The 15,318-nt window shown below is 37.2% G+C and overlaps 1 protein-coding gene across 1 annotated transcript in view; it reads left to right on the forward strand.

Annotated features, from left to right (window-relative positions):
* Window positions 1-11,648, forward strand: part of UBXN4 (UBX domain protein 4) — a 31,646-nt gene extending 19,998 nt beyond the window's left edge. The window contains exons 7-13 of the mRNA XM_057745848.1: window positions 51-105; window positions 866-1,030; window positions 1,752-1,879; window positions 4,857-4,959; window positions 7,016-7,147; window positions 8,723-8,925; window positions 10,982-11,648. Of these exons, the coding sequence (XP_057601831.1) occupies window positions 51-105; window positions 866-1,030; window positions 1,752-1,879; window positions 4,857-4,959; window positions 7,016-7,147; window positions 8,723-8,925; window positions 10,982-11,120 (925 nt within the window). The 3' untranslated portion in view covers window positions 11,121-11,648. The remainder of the gene's footprint in view (window positions 1-50; window positions 106-865; window positions 1,031-1,751; window positions 1,880-4,856; window positions 4,960-7,015; window positions 7,148-8,722; window positions 8,926-10,981) is intronic.
* Window positions 11,649-15,318: the final 3,670 nt, after the last annotated feature.

A 15,318-nucleotide genomic window follows, 5' to 3' on the forward strand; every position in this document is an offset into this window, starting at 1 on the left:
TTAATGTGATGTATCTCAGTTAATGTATTTTTAAAAATTTTAAAATACAGACTAACCAAAAAACTTGAAGAAAGGAGAGAAGAGAAAAGGAAAGAGGAAGAACAGGTAAAGTTCATGTGCCCAGCATTGCTTTCCTCTTCCCTTAAGTGAGGGAATGTTTGATTTCCCTATTCAGTTTGACAGATATGGGATGACTCCCTGGTTATATAGTTAAGTGTTGTAGCACAGGGAGGGGAATTATCTGTCTTCTGTAGTAAGGTCATAGTGTATACTTTTTTGTGTTCTTTCTGTAAATTTCTGGGAATAAATTGGACCATCTTTTCTCTCTGCAATGAATCTTTTACACTAAGAATAAAGGGACTTGAACTAAAACCAGTTTGATGCAGGTCAAGGTTTTAGTTCCTTTTTGTGAAAAAGAAATATGTAGATATTCTGCTGAATCTTTCCTCTGGTGTTGCTGCGTCCTAGTGCACCATTCATTTTTCTCACCATGTATACCTAAACTGCATCATCTCTTTGGGGTTCTACTATATGAAGGTTATCATGTCTTCAAGCTAAATAAGTGACTACATTGTTGTCCTTGGAGGACACCTCAGAAACCAAAGATCTGTTTGTTTGTTTGTTTGTTTGTTTCAAATTACATTGACCACATCATAATGTTAACAGAACCACTGGCAAAGTCTTATAAATTGATAGATGTTTGAACATTAACCCATGCTGTTAATACATTCTACTAGACCCCTAGATTTTGTGAAGTTGTTCTGCTCCTTTAGCTGTATAACCAGCTTTCCCTGCATACAAAGTAATATTAAGGGAAGATTATTAAATTTTGTTTTTGGCTCATAAAACTTTTTCTTTAATTCAGAGAGAGATTAAGAAGGAAATTGAGAGGAGGAAAACTGGAAAAGAAATGTTGGATTATAAAAGAAAGCAAGAAGAAGAATTAACGAAAAGAATTTTAGAGGAAAGAAACAGAGAAAAGGCCGAAGATAGGGCAGCTCGAGAGCGTATAAAACAGCAGATTGCACTGGTGAGTATTAAGTTAATTTTTAATGCTTGATTCTAAAACATTAGTGAAATTGTTTTTCCATGCATAGTGATTTTGGTTTACTACCAGACAGGGCACACGAAAGTAGTAGATTTTAGTGACTCAGTACCAGTTCTGAGTTTTCTTTACCAGAAATTGTGTATTGAATTGAAATACAATTAAGATTAAAATCAAGATGATATTTGAAGTAATTTTTCTCCATGCTATGTTATGAATTTTATCAGTAGTCAAAAGGTAGTTCTCAAAGAAACTAAGAATTTGCTAGGAAAGAAGCTAAGAATTTACTACCTTGAATTCTCCTCTAGTCGTAAGCATTCTTTTTTAGGACAGTCAAAGGATTTAGACACATTAAGCTTAGGATGATTTTGCAACAATTGCTTTTAGAATTAAGCAGTTCTAATACCTATGAGAACTGCACTCCTTAATATTGTTTGTTCATTTATTCATTCAGTAAATATTATCTACTATGTGTCAGTCCTTGTTCCAGTCTTTAGAGATAGTGATCAGAATCAAGTCCTTGTTTGTTTATTAATAACTCTGGTCCCTCACAGTTGATAAAACTAAAAAATACCAGATCCAGAATGGTGAAGCTCATGTATGGCCTTAAGGAATTTCATGCATGTTTGTGTTCCTTGTGTTTGGAAATGTGTAACTAGATCATTTTGGCAGTGACAGATAATTCATATCTACAACTGTTTTAAAGGACCGTGCAGAGAGAGCTGCTCGTTTTGCAAAGACAAAGGAAGAAGTAGAAGCTGCTAAAGCTGCTGCCTTGCTGGCCAAACAGGCAGAAATGGAAGTCAAGAGAGACTCTTCCACAAAAGAAAGAAGGTACTTTATTTCCTGCTAAAATATATGTGTGTATGTGGCAGCTGAGGAGACAAGCAGTTGTGGACTGCTTTTTAACACTGATGTGTTCTGTGCCTTAATAAATAGTTCTGGAAGAACATATTGATCAGTTTGGCAGCTGCCAGTGGTATTTGTCATTGAATGTGAGTGTACAACATAACAGTACTAAATACATGACGTTTAAAAGAAGGCTGAAGAAGTCTCTTTTCAAAAGACAGAAAGCGTATACATCAAAATGATGACAGTGATTATCTCACGTATACTAGAGTTCTTTAGTTGTCAGAACATCAGGTCAAACAGGATTAAGCAAAAGAGGGACTCCTTTGGCTGTGCAGCTGGGAGTTACAGTGGTAGGTTTGACTTGGCATCGCTAGATCCAGGGATCTAAAGGATATTATTAGGACTTTGTCTCTCTCTTTTTAATCTCTTGGTTTCTGTCTTAGCTTTATTCTCAGAGAAACTCTTTAGATACTGTCACGAGAGCCTAGGGCATCCTGACACCTTCCAGGATCTTGAGCTTCTGATCCTAGAGAGGAAGGACTAATCCTTTTTCTCGTTCACTGGGAGTTCTGATTGCCCCTGCTTGGGTCATGTGGCCATCTCAGTACCAATCACTGTGTCCACTTGAATGAGCTAGCTGCTTGGGATAGTAGACATGCCCACCCCTGTGGTGAAGGAGATAGGGGAAATATTACTGATAATCATACCAGAATGAATGACATACTGAGGGATAAGGCAGTTCCCCAAACAAAAATATGTTGCAAAGACAAAAAATCAGACCTCCAGTGCATACTGCTAGTAGGATTATGGTTAATATTTATTTTCTTCTCTGTACTCTTCTGTATTTTCTTTCTTTCCTTTTTTCTTTTTCTTTTTAAGATAATTTGTACTTTAAATATTTATTTTATTTATTTGGCTGTGTATATATCCAAGAGAGTTGAAAACAATGTCCACACAAAAACCTGTACATGAATATTCTATAGCAGCGTTCTTCATAATAGCGAAAATGTGCTAATAATCAAAATGTCTATCATCTGAAGAATGGATAAACAAAATATAGTATGTCCCATACAGTGGAATATTTTTCAGCAAAAAAAGGAATGAAGCACTGACACATGCTACAGCATGGATGAACCTGGAAAGCATAATGCTACGTGGAAAAACCAGTTACCAGGAACTCACACATCTTATGATTCCATTATATGAAAATGCCAGAAACAGACAATCCACACAGATGGAAAGTAGATGAGTGGTTGCCAGGGGAAGGGAGTGGGAGGAATGGGGACTGACCGCTAAAGGGCTTTGTTTCTTTTTGGGGTGATGAGAATGTTCTGGAACAAGATAGTGGTGGTGGCTGCACAGCTCTGACTGTATTAAAAACCACTGAATTGTACGTTTTAAAAGGGTGAATTTTATGTGAATTATATCTCAGAAAAGCTGTTGTTAAAAATAATAAGTGAGATTTGACTGTGAAAAAAAACGATTTTCTTTTTTTTCTTATTGGAGAAATATTTGACATACAGTGCTGTATAAGTTGAAGGAATACAGCCTGATGGTTTGATTTGCATGTATTTTGAAATGATTACCACAACATGTTCAACTAACATCCTTCTTCTCATGTACAGTGGCCCTTGAATAGTGCAGCGGTTGGGGTTGGGGTGCCACTCCTGCATAGGCAGAAATCCATGTGTGACCTTACAGTTGGCCCTCCATGTCCATGGTTCCACATCTGTAGATTCAGTCAGCCATGGATAGTGCAGTGCTGTAGTATGTATTTATTGCAAAATTTCCACCTATATGTGGACCTGTGCAGTTCAGACCCCTGTTGTTCAAGGGCCAAATGGAGATACAATGAAAAGGAAAGAAAATTCTTTCCCTGTGATGAGAACTCTTAGGATTTACTCTCAACAGCTTTCCTGTATACCATGCAGCAATGTTAGCTATAGTCATCAGGTTGTGCATTACCTCCCTAGTACTTAGTTACCTTCAGCTGGAAGTTTGCACCTTTTGACCACCTTCCTCCAATTCCCCCTCCCCCACTCTCCATAAAAACCTGTTTTCATTACACATTTCCACTTCCATTTTCTCTTAGGTTTTTTTGTTTTTTTCATGAGTGGTCCTCGTTTATTTAGTTATATTTTACTTTTCAACAGTTTACATAACTGACAAAAAAACAACTAATATAAAACACCGATGTTATTTTAATGGGATAATTCAATTGCTAAAATGTTGTTTTGCCTGAATTCATCAAGCATCTGCCATACATACTCATTGTGAAAGCCTAGATATTTGTGTATCACAAAAAACATCTTTGCCCTAGAATATAAATCAGGGGATGATCTGAAGAAACGTGTCAGTTGATTTTTTTTTTTCTGTAGGAACTACATGCTATTAGAAGAGACATAACAAACAAGAACAAATGAAACCTGTATATCAGGATGATAGATAGGAAGTGTTAGTTTATCCAGGTGTTCAGGGAGGCCATGTCTGAGGAGGTGACCTTGGAGTTAAGACCTGAAGGATAAGAAGAGACCAGCTTTGGGCAAAGATTATTCTAGATAGATTATTTTATTCAGAAAAGATAAGTAATGTCCCAATGTAGGAATGAGCTTGATAGGTTCAAATAACCGATAGAAATGTGGTGTTGTTTGAATAGAACTGGAGATCAGGAGGATGGTAGGAAGGACAGGTAAGAGTCAGGTCCTATATGGGTGATAGGAAAGCAAATGGATTTTACTCTAAATATAAGGGCAAAGCAAAGTTATAAGCAAGAGAGGGAAGTGAGCTGATTTATGTTTTTTTTTTAAGAACTAAGAGATACATTTAACATACAATATATATTTAGAGTGTTCAATTTGGTATCCCAATCTCCCAATTCATTGCCCCCCAACCCTCCCGACTTATTGTTTGAAAATTTGTAAAGGTACAGATGCTGACTTTAATTTTCATTTTTTCATAGCACTGTTGCGAGAATTCAGTTCCGTCTTCCTGATGGTTCTTCCTTTACAAATCAGTTCCCTTCTGATGCTCCTCTAGAAGAAGCAAGGCAGTTTGCTGCACAGGTAAATTTATGGCTTGAGTTGTACTGAAGGTAGGTGAATGGGTTATTGGAATGTAGGAGGGTAACATTTCCAGGCAGAATTTGAGGAGTATGAGTAAGTAGTGACTTATTCCCACGAGGGAGGCACGAGACACCTCTGGGATGTTGTGGAGCTTCTGTCACGTGTGTGTGCCATGTGGGAACAGCATATCTGCTTGTTCTGTAAAAAGAGGAATGTACTGATATTGTATAATAGACTCTGGAAACTTTTCTTAGTGCTTAGTACATTCAACTGGAGGAATGAAAAGTGAGTGATTTTCCAAAGGCTAATCTGAAAAAGTTGTCCTCTGTAAAAGATGCAGTTTCTTTTGGTCCTCTCCGAATTTTCTGCAAATCTCTTAAAATGCTTTGGGGCTGGCAGTTTTCCCACCATCTGCCAGTTGGTCAAACCTAAAGATCAATAATCTTTATTTGGCCACAAGTATCTTCTTTAGGAATTTACTTCCTGAACATGACCTTATTCAAAATCTGAATGGGTGTGAAATTGACATCTTAGAAGATAAGATATGTGTACTTTCCCATTAGTTTTTATTTTCTGATTGATTGCTTATTCAAAATGAGGCATCCGATGTCCTTTAGGATCTAGGCTTATTATATGTACCAGTATTTGTTTCATATATCACTGCAAGATTAAAATTAGGGTTCAGACTTTTCTGCTAGACCTCTTCTGCATTAGCCTGCTATCTCACTCATAGGTCCCAAGAAAAAGATGCCTAAAAAGCTGTATGCCTTCTTCCACTGGTGAGCTTGGCTGGACAATATAAAAACTTATTTTAATAACCCTTTTTTCCCAGGCTTTATAGTAGAATCAACTCCAGATAGCCTCTTTCATTTTTCTTTTGCCTTGGAGCCCAACTTGGGGCCTCAGTCTTACTGCTTATGCCACAGGTAGGTGAAAAGGGAATCACATGAGTAATAAAGATCTTTGAGTGCACCAGTGCTGTTAGAACTTCATCTCAGTACAGTGACCTAATTTTGTGACCTTATGTTGAGTGAGAACAGTGAGAGATATATATATGACCTAGAGTAACAAATTACAGAAAACAGAAGTTAGACTCTTCCTTTGGAAGATTTTACAAGTGTAGGTGACTTAACATTGTAAAGGTGCTTGTGGTGCTTGCCCACTGTAAGTTCCTGGATCCTGGCTTATGTGTGTTGTATGGGGTGATTATGTGCCATTAACCCTTTGAGACACAGAGGAGGCAAAAACTCCTGTCATATATATATAATATGAGGAAAGTTCTGGTCTGTTCCAGAGTTTCAATACAAAATACCTACAACCCAAATGGGTATTTGTGAGATATTAATGTAAGTTTGCCAAAGGACATTGAAAACTCTCATTGCAAACTGCATACTTAAGATATATAATTGTTCATTCTTATTCAGCTTATTTATTTATTTTTAAAATTTATTTATTTATTTATTTATTTTATTGGCTGTGTTGGGTCTTTTTTGCTGTGCACGGGCTTTCTTTTTAGTTGTGGTGAGTGGGAGCTACTCTTTGTTGTGGTGCGCGGGCTCCTCATTGCCGTGGCTTCTCTTGTTGCAGAGCACGGCCTCTAGGCGTGTGGGCTTCAGTAGTTGCAGCACATGGGCTCAATAGTTGTGGCTCACGGGCTCTAAAGCGCAGGCTCAATAGTTGTGGCGCATGGGCTTAGTTGCTCCGCCGGCTGTGGGATCTTCCTGGAGCAGGGATCAAACCCGTGTCCCCTGCATTGGCAGGTGGATTCTCAACCACTGCGCCACCTAGGAAGCCCTTATTCAGTTTATTTATATGCTCTCAGGAAACATTCTTATTATTTTTATGGTCATTTTTGAGTTATAAAAGCTTTTAAGTACTATTGGGATTTGATAGCCTTCAGCTATTTTTTGAAGCACAAAGTTTCTATAAGTTTTTGATTTTACACTTAAGTGAACTTTTAAAATTAAAGCAGTCATTTTGGATACATGTGAGTTTGTAATATCTTACTTTAAAAAGGCTCCACTGTAAGGTTTTAAAACTTATTGTTGTGTTACAGACTGTTGGCAACACTTACGGTAATTTTTCATTAGCAACAATGTTTCCCAGGAGGGAATTTACCAAAGAAGATTATAAAAAGAAATTACTGGATTTGGAACTTGCTCCAAGTGCTTCAGTGGTACTGTTGCCAGTATGTATATACATATATATTTTTTCTATTTTTATAGTCCTGTTTGTTCTGCTCTAAAGCTTTTCTTATAATTAGAGGAAGGGAAAGTGAAAAGTGTACTGTGAGTAATTAAAGTCCAAATTATCCAAAAATGTTAGATCAGTTTATTGTTCCATTATCCTGGGCTTTATATTTGTATTGCTAGTGAAGCACTAAATAAATTTTCAACTTTTTTCTTCACCTATTTTCATGTACAAAAAATGAGCAGTAGGAGAAGAAATGTAGAATGTCTGATCTACTGACTTGGTGTCATTTATTTATGTATGACTACTGTTTACCAATTTTTAAAAAACATTTTAACATAAAAATAACATTACTTTTAAAACATGTTAATCCCATCTGACCTTACATTTTAATCTCTGATTTAAAAAAAAAAAGGCTCAGATAACTTAGATAACTTTGCCAAGGTGCCACCTTAAGTGCCAGAGCTTGGATGACAGCCTGGGTCTTCCATATCTGGGTTAGTATATGGTAGTGCCCCCTAATCTGCAGTTTCTCCTTCCGTGCTTTCAGTTACCTGTGGGCATCTGCACTTTGAAAATATTAAATGGAAAATTCCAGAAATCAACAATTCATAAGTTTTGTTTTTTATTTTTGGGCTGCGCCCTGCAGCATATGGGATCTTAGTTCCCCAGCCAGGGATGGAATCCATGCCCCCTGCAGTGGAAGCATGGAGTCTTAACCACTTGACCGCCAGGGAATCCCCAATTCATAATTTTTATATCGTGGGCCGTGTGAGTAGTGTGATGAAATCGTGTGTTGTCCCACTCGGGACGTGAATCATCCCTTTGTCCTGTGTATCCACGCTCTGTACACTCCCTGCTTGTTAGTCACTTTGTAGCTCTCTTGGTTATCCTATAGACTGTCGAAATATTGCAGTGCTGTGTTCAAGTAACCCTGAGTTTACTTAATAGTGGCCCCAAAGCTCAAGGCTAGCAAATCTGGCAATTTTGATAGTACCTTATTGTGCCTAATTTATAAATTAAACTTTATCACAGGTATGTATGTATAGGAAAAACATAGTATATGTAGGGTTTGGTACTATCCATAATTTCAGGCATCCACTGGGGGTCTTGGAAAGTATCCCCTGCAGATAAGGGGGAACTGCCATATTTTATCCCGATCTGAACTAGAGACTAGAGCCCCACAGCTAAAACAGTTAGTTCTCCAATAATCAGGATTAATTGTATTCATTGAGATTTGAAACCTTTCCCTTTTTAAAAATCATTAGGAAAGACTTTTAAAATCAAAATTGTTAATTTCATTACAAAAGTTTAGTTCTCTTCAAAATAACTGGTTCATTTCGCTGAGAACTACTTTCTGGTGTCTATGTTGTGATTACTCCTTTAAAGAAAAAGAGCTCTGGGAGTTCCTGTAAGTTTATATACACTTGAAACACAGCAAAAGATGGCAGTTTTACCTTCTTGCAGTAAATTAAAATCCACAGGACTTTTCCAGATGAAAAATTTATCTGGAACCTTGAGTGTGATATGGTTGGACTGATGTCTTTATTTAGGTTTCTTTCTTAATTTTTAGGCAGGAAGACCAACTACATCCATGGTACATTCTTCCAGTGGAGACTTTTGGACATTGTTGGGGACAGTACTTTACCCATTCCTTGCCATCTGGAGATTGATTAGCAACTTCTTATTTAGTAATCCTCCTCCTGCACAGACCTCGGTGAGAGCAGCATCATCGGAACCCTCAAACCTTGCATCGTCTAGCAACTCAGAAAAAAGGTATTTGTTTGTGTTTTCCCCGTTTGCAAAATATGTTAGTAATGCCCAGTGCCCTATTCAAAATGAAAAATTTTGTTATAGATTCTTTGCCTTTTGTCTGCAGAAGAGGGAAAACCTAACATGTTCTGAAGCGTTATTATTTCACCTCCTGGGAAGCTCACTACCTGAGTTTTTTCAGCCATCTTTCTAAAACCTATTCCATGCAAAGCAGATTCACTGCTGCTGATTTTATTATTTCATTTATTGAATTTCATTCCATTAATTTCTCACAATCATCTTGCATGATTACTTAAGAGGGATCATTGTGCTCTAGATAATTTAACTGCCTTCATCTGGGTCATTCAGAGAAGGACCAAGGTGAGCAAACTGGATATTCGCTTGAAAATGTGCCTCCTTTGGAGAGTTATTTTGGGCCAGTCCCTTCACCAAGAGGCCGTACTTGTATTGCAGATGGCCAAGGTTAGAATGGTAACACTAGTAGACAGCACTAATGATCTTATCTCATACCTCCATTAAAATTCTATATATTTGAAAGAGATTAACAGGAAGTATTTTTCTTAGAATTCGAGATTATACCCCCTTCTAATAATTAATAGCACAATTTATTACAGTATATACCTGTTACTGTTCAGTGATTTGTTGGGCCATTAGTAGCAAATCCTCACACCAGTCCTGTGTGATAAGTAATGAAAGTCCTTGCCTCTGTCTGCTGTAAGAAGATCGCTGATCGTGTGTTCTGTTGACTCTCTCTAGGTGAAGATTTGTGTGAATATTGTGACTGGGCTGTTGTAATCTTTACCTTCATTTCTTTCTTAACTATTATATAGGAAGACCAGTTATATCCTTAGTAGATTACTCAAGTGGGGACACAGAAATTCTTCTCTCGTTCTAGAACAGTATTCAGATAGGTCTTGTTAGGTCTGAATTTCAGAGCTCTTACTGAGCAATGAGGGGAAGCATTTCATCCTGAATTATTGTCGTATAGAAGAGCTTGCTGGGGGACCTTAAAAACTTATTTCAAATAAGGGAAAAGGTCCTGAGTTGGGGCAGAGGATGGGATGAATATACATCTGAGCAGGGTGAAGCTTCATATTCCACTGTTGGTTTTGTTTTTCTCTCTCCCCTCCACTCAAGTGTAGGAGAATGTATTAGCTTAAGTTTCACCTGTTTCCTTCCCATTTTCAGATGAAGGCCTGTTTGTTTGTTTTAATATTTATATTATTTCAGTGTATTTATTTTTATTGAAATATAGTTGATCTACAATATTATATTTGTTTCAGGTTACACACCCATGTTGTCTCTCTTTTTTTTTAAGATTTATTTATTATATATTTATTTTTAGCTGTGTTGGGTCTTCGTTGCTGTGCACAGGCTTTCTCTAGTTGTGACGTGTGGGGGCTACTCTTCATTGTGGTACCTGGGCTTCTTATTGCAATGGCTTCTCTTGTGGAACACAGGCTCTAGGCGTGTGGGCTTTAGTAGTTGTTGCACCTGGGCTTAGTTGCACCACGGCATGTGGGATCTTCCCAGAGCAGGGATCTACCCCCATGTCCCCTGCATTGGCAGGCGGATTCTAAACTACTACATCACCAGGGAAGTCCAGGCCTGTTTGTTCTTAATTGTCCATGTAGAAATAAATCATTCTTAAAGATTGTGAAAGGATTGAAAATTGGTGACTATTTCTGTATTTTAAGCTATCAGTGGAATTTGGGATAGCCTCTAGGGTGTTGTGTAAGTTATAAATAAATATTTTAGTAGATATATCAGGTTGCATAAGTAAAAAAGGAACAATTTAGCTGGCAAATGGTCCCACTCTTGTAAGTCATAAACACATGGACATGGAAAACATGATTTGACTGGTTGGGCTTAGAGAACAGATGAAGTTAAACCACTAAAAATGTATAAAGTCTAGTAGTGCATTTGTAGATATAATGATCTCCATGGACTTCCCTTAAACTATAGTTGCCTATACTAATGGCAGTTTAAAGGAAGCAGCTTTGTGTTACTGTTGTTTTCATTTTATACCATCTTTTTTCTCCCTCTTTTGTTATATCAGGGAACCAGTCAGAAAAAGAGTGCTGGAGAAACGGGGGGAAGACTTTAAAAAGGAGGGCAAGATATATAGATTGAGGACTCAAGACGATGGTGAAGATGAAAACAACACTTGGAATGGAAATTCTACTCAACAGATGTAGTGAGACAAGTACAGTATGTGCAGTAATCATTGTTTCTCTTTATGATTTAATTCAACTAAAATTCTACTGGAGAAGTGGGACTGCTTTATGTTTTCCAACCCATCTACAAAGTGTCTCTTTATTCCTGCTTAGTGGGTTAAAGTTGTTTAACTCAGACAAGTCAAGAGAAAAAATAACTGGCTGCTAGGTCCTTATATATGGTAACCAACTACTAGAAGCCTAAAAAAAATCAGAAGGTCTGCAACAGCCTCCCTTTATCAGCTTTCTTATTCAGTATTTCATATGCCCATTAGCCCTGTGCTCTCAGATGATATGTTTTGTTTAGGGCTGTTTTGCTCCAGAACTCCTAAGCCCACATAAACTAACTGGTATGTCACTGAGTAATTTGACTCTGAGTCAGAGCATTTTAATGAGCCAATCAAATGATAATTTGGGTTTAACTTTTCTCTTCTTGGTCATCAGCTGCAAGCAAAATCTTGTAGTTTTTAATCTTCCTTAAACACTGAATAAAAAAATCTTTTCCAAAAATCATAATCTTATCTTTGCTTTAAGTTTTGTTATCCTAGCATCTTTTTGTTGCACAGGGCTCTGTTGAGGTCATATGTCTCCGATTCTCCCCGCTGCCCCCCATTACTGCCCTGGAGCTATCCCAGGACAGGAGGTGACCATCTTACCTTAAATATCACTGCAGGAAGAAATTTTCTGACACACACTAATGCTATGTTACTGTTTCTCCTAAGTCAAGGAGGCATCACTTTGCATAATGTTACGGTTTTTGTTCTTAGCAGATGCAAAACAGCTGCTGGTCTACAACTAGTTCTCTCTCACCTTTATACTGAAGTTTTGTTCTCAATAATGATAATCACGCTTCAAAGAACTAAAGTACCTGTAGTGTAGGACAAGAAGGAGGGAATTAAGATCTGCCTTTTGCTCATTTAGTTATTCTTAGGAATTTTAGATTCTTAATATGATTTACATGCTATACTGTGTGGTGGTGGAGACACTAAACTTAAGAATGTTTGAAAAAGAGACTAAGCTTGACTGTTCCACTTCTAATCTTTTGTGTTTAGATTTAGATGATACTACTCAAGGGAACATATGGAAGGACTCTGACTTTATTTTATAATGGGAGGAAGAAATTTTCTCAGAGCAAACTTTTTCGCCTATGAAGTAACAGTGACTTTAAAAAACGGTAATGCTGGCAAGGAAACAGTGAGACCAGGTGTGTTGTTGGTAGGAGTGAAAAGTGGGATAATCTTTCTGAAAACCATCAGAAACCTTAAATATTCCATGCTCTTTGATCTAATAAGTTTTTCTAAGGAATGATCATAAATGCAGGCAAAATTTAGGTATAAACATGTTAAGTTTTATTTATTTTACTTTAGAACTAGAAACCAGCTAAATGCCTTCTGCTGAATTAACTTTTGCTGAGGAGAAATGGCACAATACTGACTCAACAATTCAATTTAACATATTTATTGAATACCTATTATGTGTTTGGGGGGAGAAAGCAGGATACAAAGCTGTAGGTATGGTATGATCTCAGCTTTACAAACACATTTTACATAGAGATAGTAGTATGTATTAACATAATGTAAAGAAAAAAAGAAAACACACCAAACATTAGCAAGAGTGGTTATGTGTGCATTTAGTTCTTTTTTGCATCTTTATATGTTTTCCTGATTTTCTGTAATGAAATTACTTTCATAATTTAAAAAGTGAGTTTGAAAAAGAAACATCTCCAGCAAGCTTCCCAAGTAAAGATTTGTCATCTTTAGAAATATAGCAGTATGTAAATAAAAAAACAAGTTTGCCTTGAAAAAAAATCGAATACAGATCTTAGAAACATACATAAAAGAATGATTCACAGTCTTTGAGTAGGAGGACCTTTCCTCAACTTTGTATTTATGGTAAATTCAAAACAGTATGGAAGGCTATAAAATGTCTTCCTCTTTGCATCATACCCCCAGTTCTAGTCCCCAGAAGTAACCTTTATTAACAGCTTCCTTTGTAGTCTTCAGAAGAATTTTATGCATACATAAGCAAATATGTAATCTTTATTTTTTAAACAGATGGGATAATAGTATATATATACTAATTTGCATCTTTCAGTCTTGAAGATCTTTCCCCATCAACACATAGCTACCTCATTCTTATAATGGCTGCAAAGCATTTTACTTGATAAACTTAGCCATTCTCTGGTTGTGTTCATTGGTTATTACAGTTTTTGTGCTTGTTTTTGTTTTTCTATTACAAACATTGAAACAGTGAACATATTTGGGAAGGTATCTTCTTAGCTGTGGAAATATACCTGTAAGTCACTGAGTCAAAGGGTGTTTGCAGTTTGGCTTATAAAAAATGCTGCCAGATTGCCTCCTCTAAAGGCTCTGAATTTACAGTCCCACTAACAGGTAGGAGAATGTTGATCTCCCCACATCCTTGCCAGTGCTGTGTTATACTTCTTCATCTTTGTCAGCATGATGAAAGTTGTATGCATTTTATGTGCGTTGTGTTGATTATCGATGAAGGTGAGCATCTTTTAATATTATTGGTTATTGTGATTCATTTTCTGAGACCTGCCTGTGTTTTCTTGGCCAATTTTCATTTTGTTTTTCATCTTTTTCTTAACTGATTTATAACAATTTCATGTATATTAAGAAAGTTAGCCCTTTGCCTAGCATATGCCTAGCGTAGGCCTATTTTCTCCCTGTTTTCCTTCTGATGAGTATGTTGATGGTAATTTGTTGCCACAATTTTTATGTGGTCCTGTTTATCAGTGCTTTTCTTTATGGCCTCTGGGTCTTAAGTCTTGATTATAAAATACTTTTCCCACTTCAAGAAGTAATTTAAAAAAAAATTCACCCGTCTATTCTAGCATTTTCATGGTTTCATTTTTTTACATTTAAATCTTGTATCTAAGTAAGGGATGTGGCTCCCTTCCCCTGCCTGTGGCTGACATCCTTAAGAGCTAACCTGTGACCCACCTCCATTTATGGAGTGGTCCATCATCCCCCTCCCCACCCCCACCCCTGATTTGCCAGACTGCCTCTGTCACGCACGCTGTTCCCATATGTAGTTGGTCTATGTCTAGGCTCTCATTTCCTTTGTTGATCTTTCTGTTCTCTCTGTTTCAGAACTACCTTTTATAGCTAGCTTTATATTTTAGTATTCATTTTCCCCTGCAGATTTATCCCAGCTCTTTTCAAAGTTTGTTTCATGTAAAATTTGCTTTCACATCCTCTCCACTCCCCCTAAAAAAAGTTATATTGACTTTTGAGATTAATTTAGGTATAATTGACAGCCTATAAGAATGTCTCTAATATCAGTTTTAGAACCATCTTCACCCAATATAATAAACTTTTCCTATCTGTTGGTGGGAGAAAAACGCTCGTGCCCCACAATTCTGACTGCCAGGTTGGGGCCCATGGCAGTGGAACATTTTGATGGAAATTTTCTATAGATACAGTTGAGGTGAGGAACGCTTACAAGAAGCAAAATTTCAAGCGTGATCAGCCTTTTAAAACCAGTTAAAAACTACTCTATTTAAAAAAAAAAGTTCTCCCAGATTCTAGAAAGAATATTTAGACTTAATAAGTTTATGAGTGTTCCATCCTGTGATTGTCTCATCAGCATACTTGAGGGGTGTTGGTAAAGACTCACCATTCCTCTGAATGTGTTTTGTGAATAGGCACACGAACGCAGCAGGTGTGCTTCCTCTGTCCTGTCTCCAAAACGTGCTTGCCAGAGACACTGAGACGTGCTCTTTTGGCCTCCAGGAGCTAATAGCAGAGGATTACTGTGGTGAGGGGTTATAAAAGGGGATATTCATAACTTCTGTGGAATCTGCCTTCTCAAGGAGATAGGACACAGCTAATAGCACCATTTTTAGTTTCTGAGGAACACAAGGTAAGAGGCTGGAAGGGAGCCTGAAGAGAGAGGGCAGGAGATGACATTGTAGTTAATTTTTTACAAAAAGGATTGCTATGGTTTTTACTAGTGTTTTCACCTTTAAAATCTCCGAAAATTAAAACAGCCCTGTTACACTCACAGAACCAGTAGACGAGTTCAGTATCTCCTTGTTTCTACGAGAGCCACTCACAGGGTCGTCATCTAATGCCCAAATGAATTCCTGATACTGGGGGAAGATGGGGATATTTACATTTTAATCAGGGACTTGAAATCCTTCAAGATAAAGAAA

The sequence above is a fragment of the Hippopotamus amphibius genome, chromosome 8 (assembly GCF_030028045.1).
Source record: "Hippopotamus amphibius kiboko isolate mHipAmp2 chromosome 8, mHipAmp2.hap2, whole genome shotgun sequence".
In the NCBI taxonomy this organism is placed as follows: Eukaryota; Metazoa; Chordata; class Mammalia; order Artiodactyla; family Hippopotamidae; genus Hippopotamus; species Hippopotamus amphibius.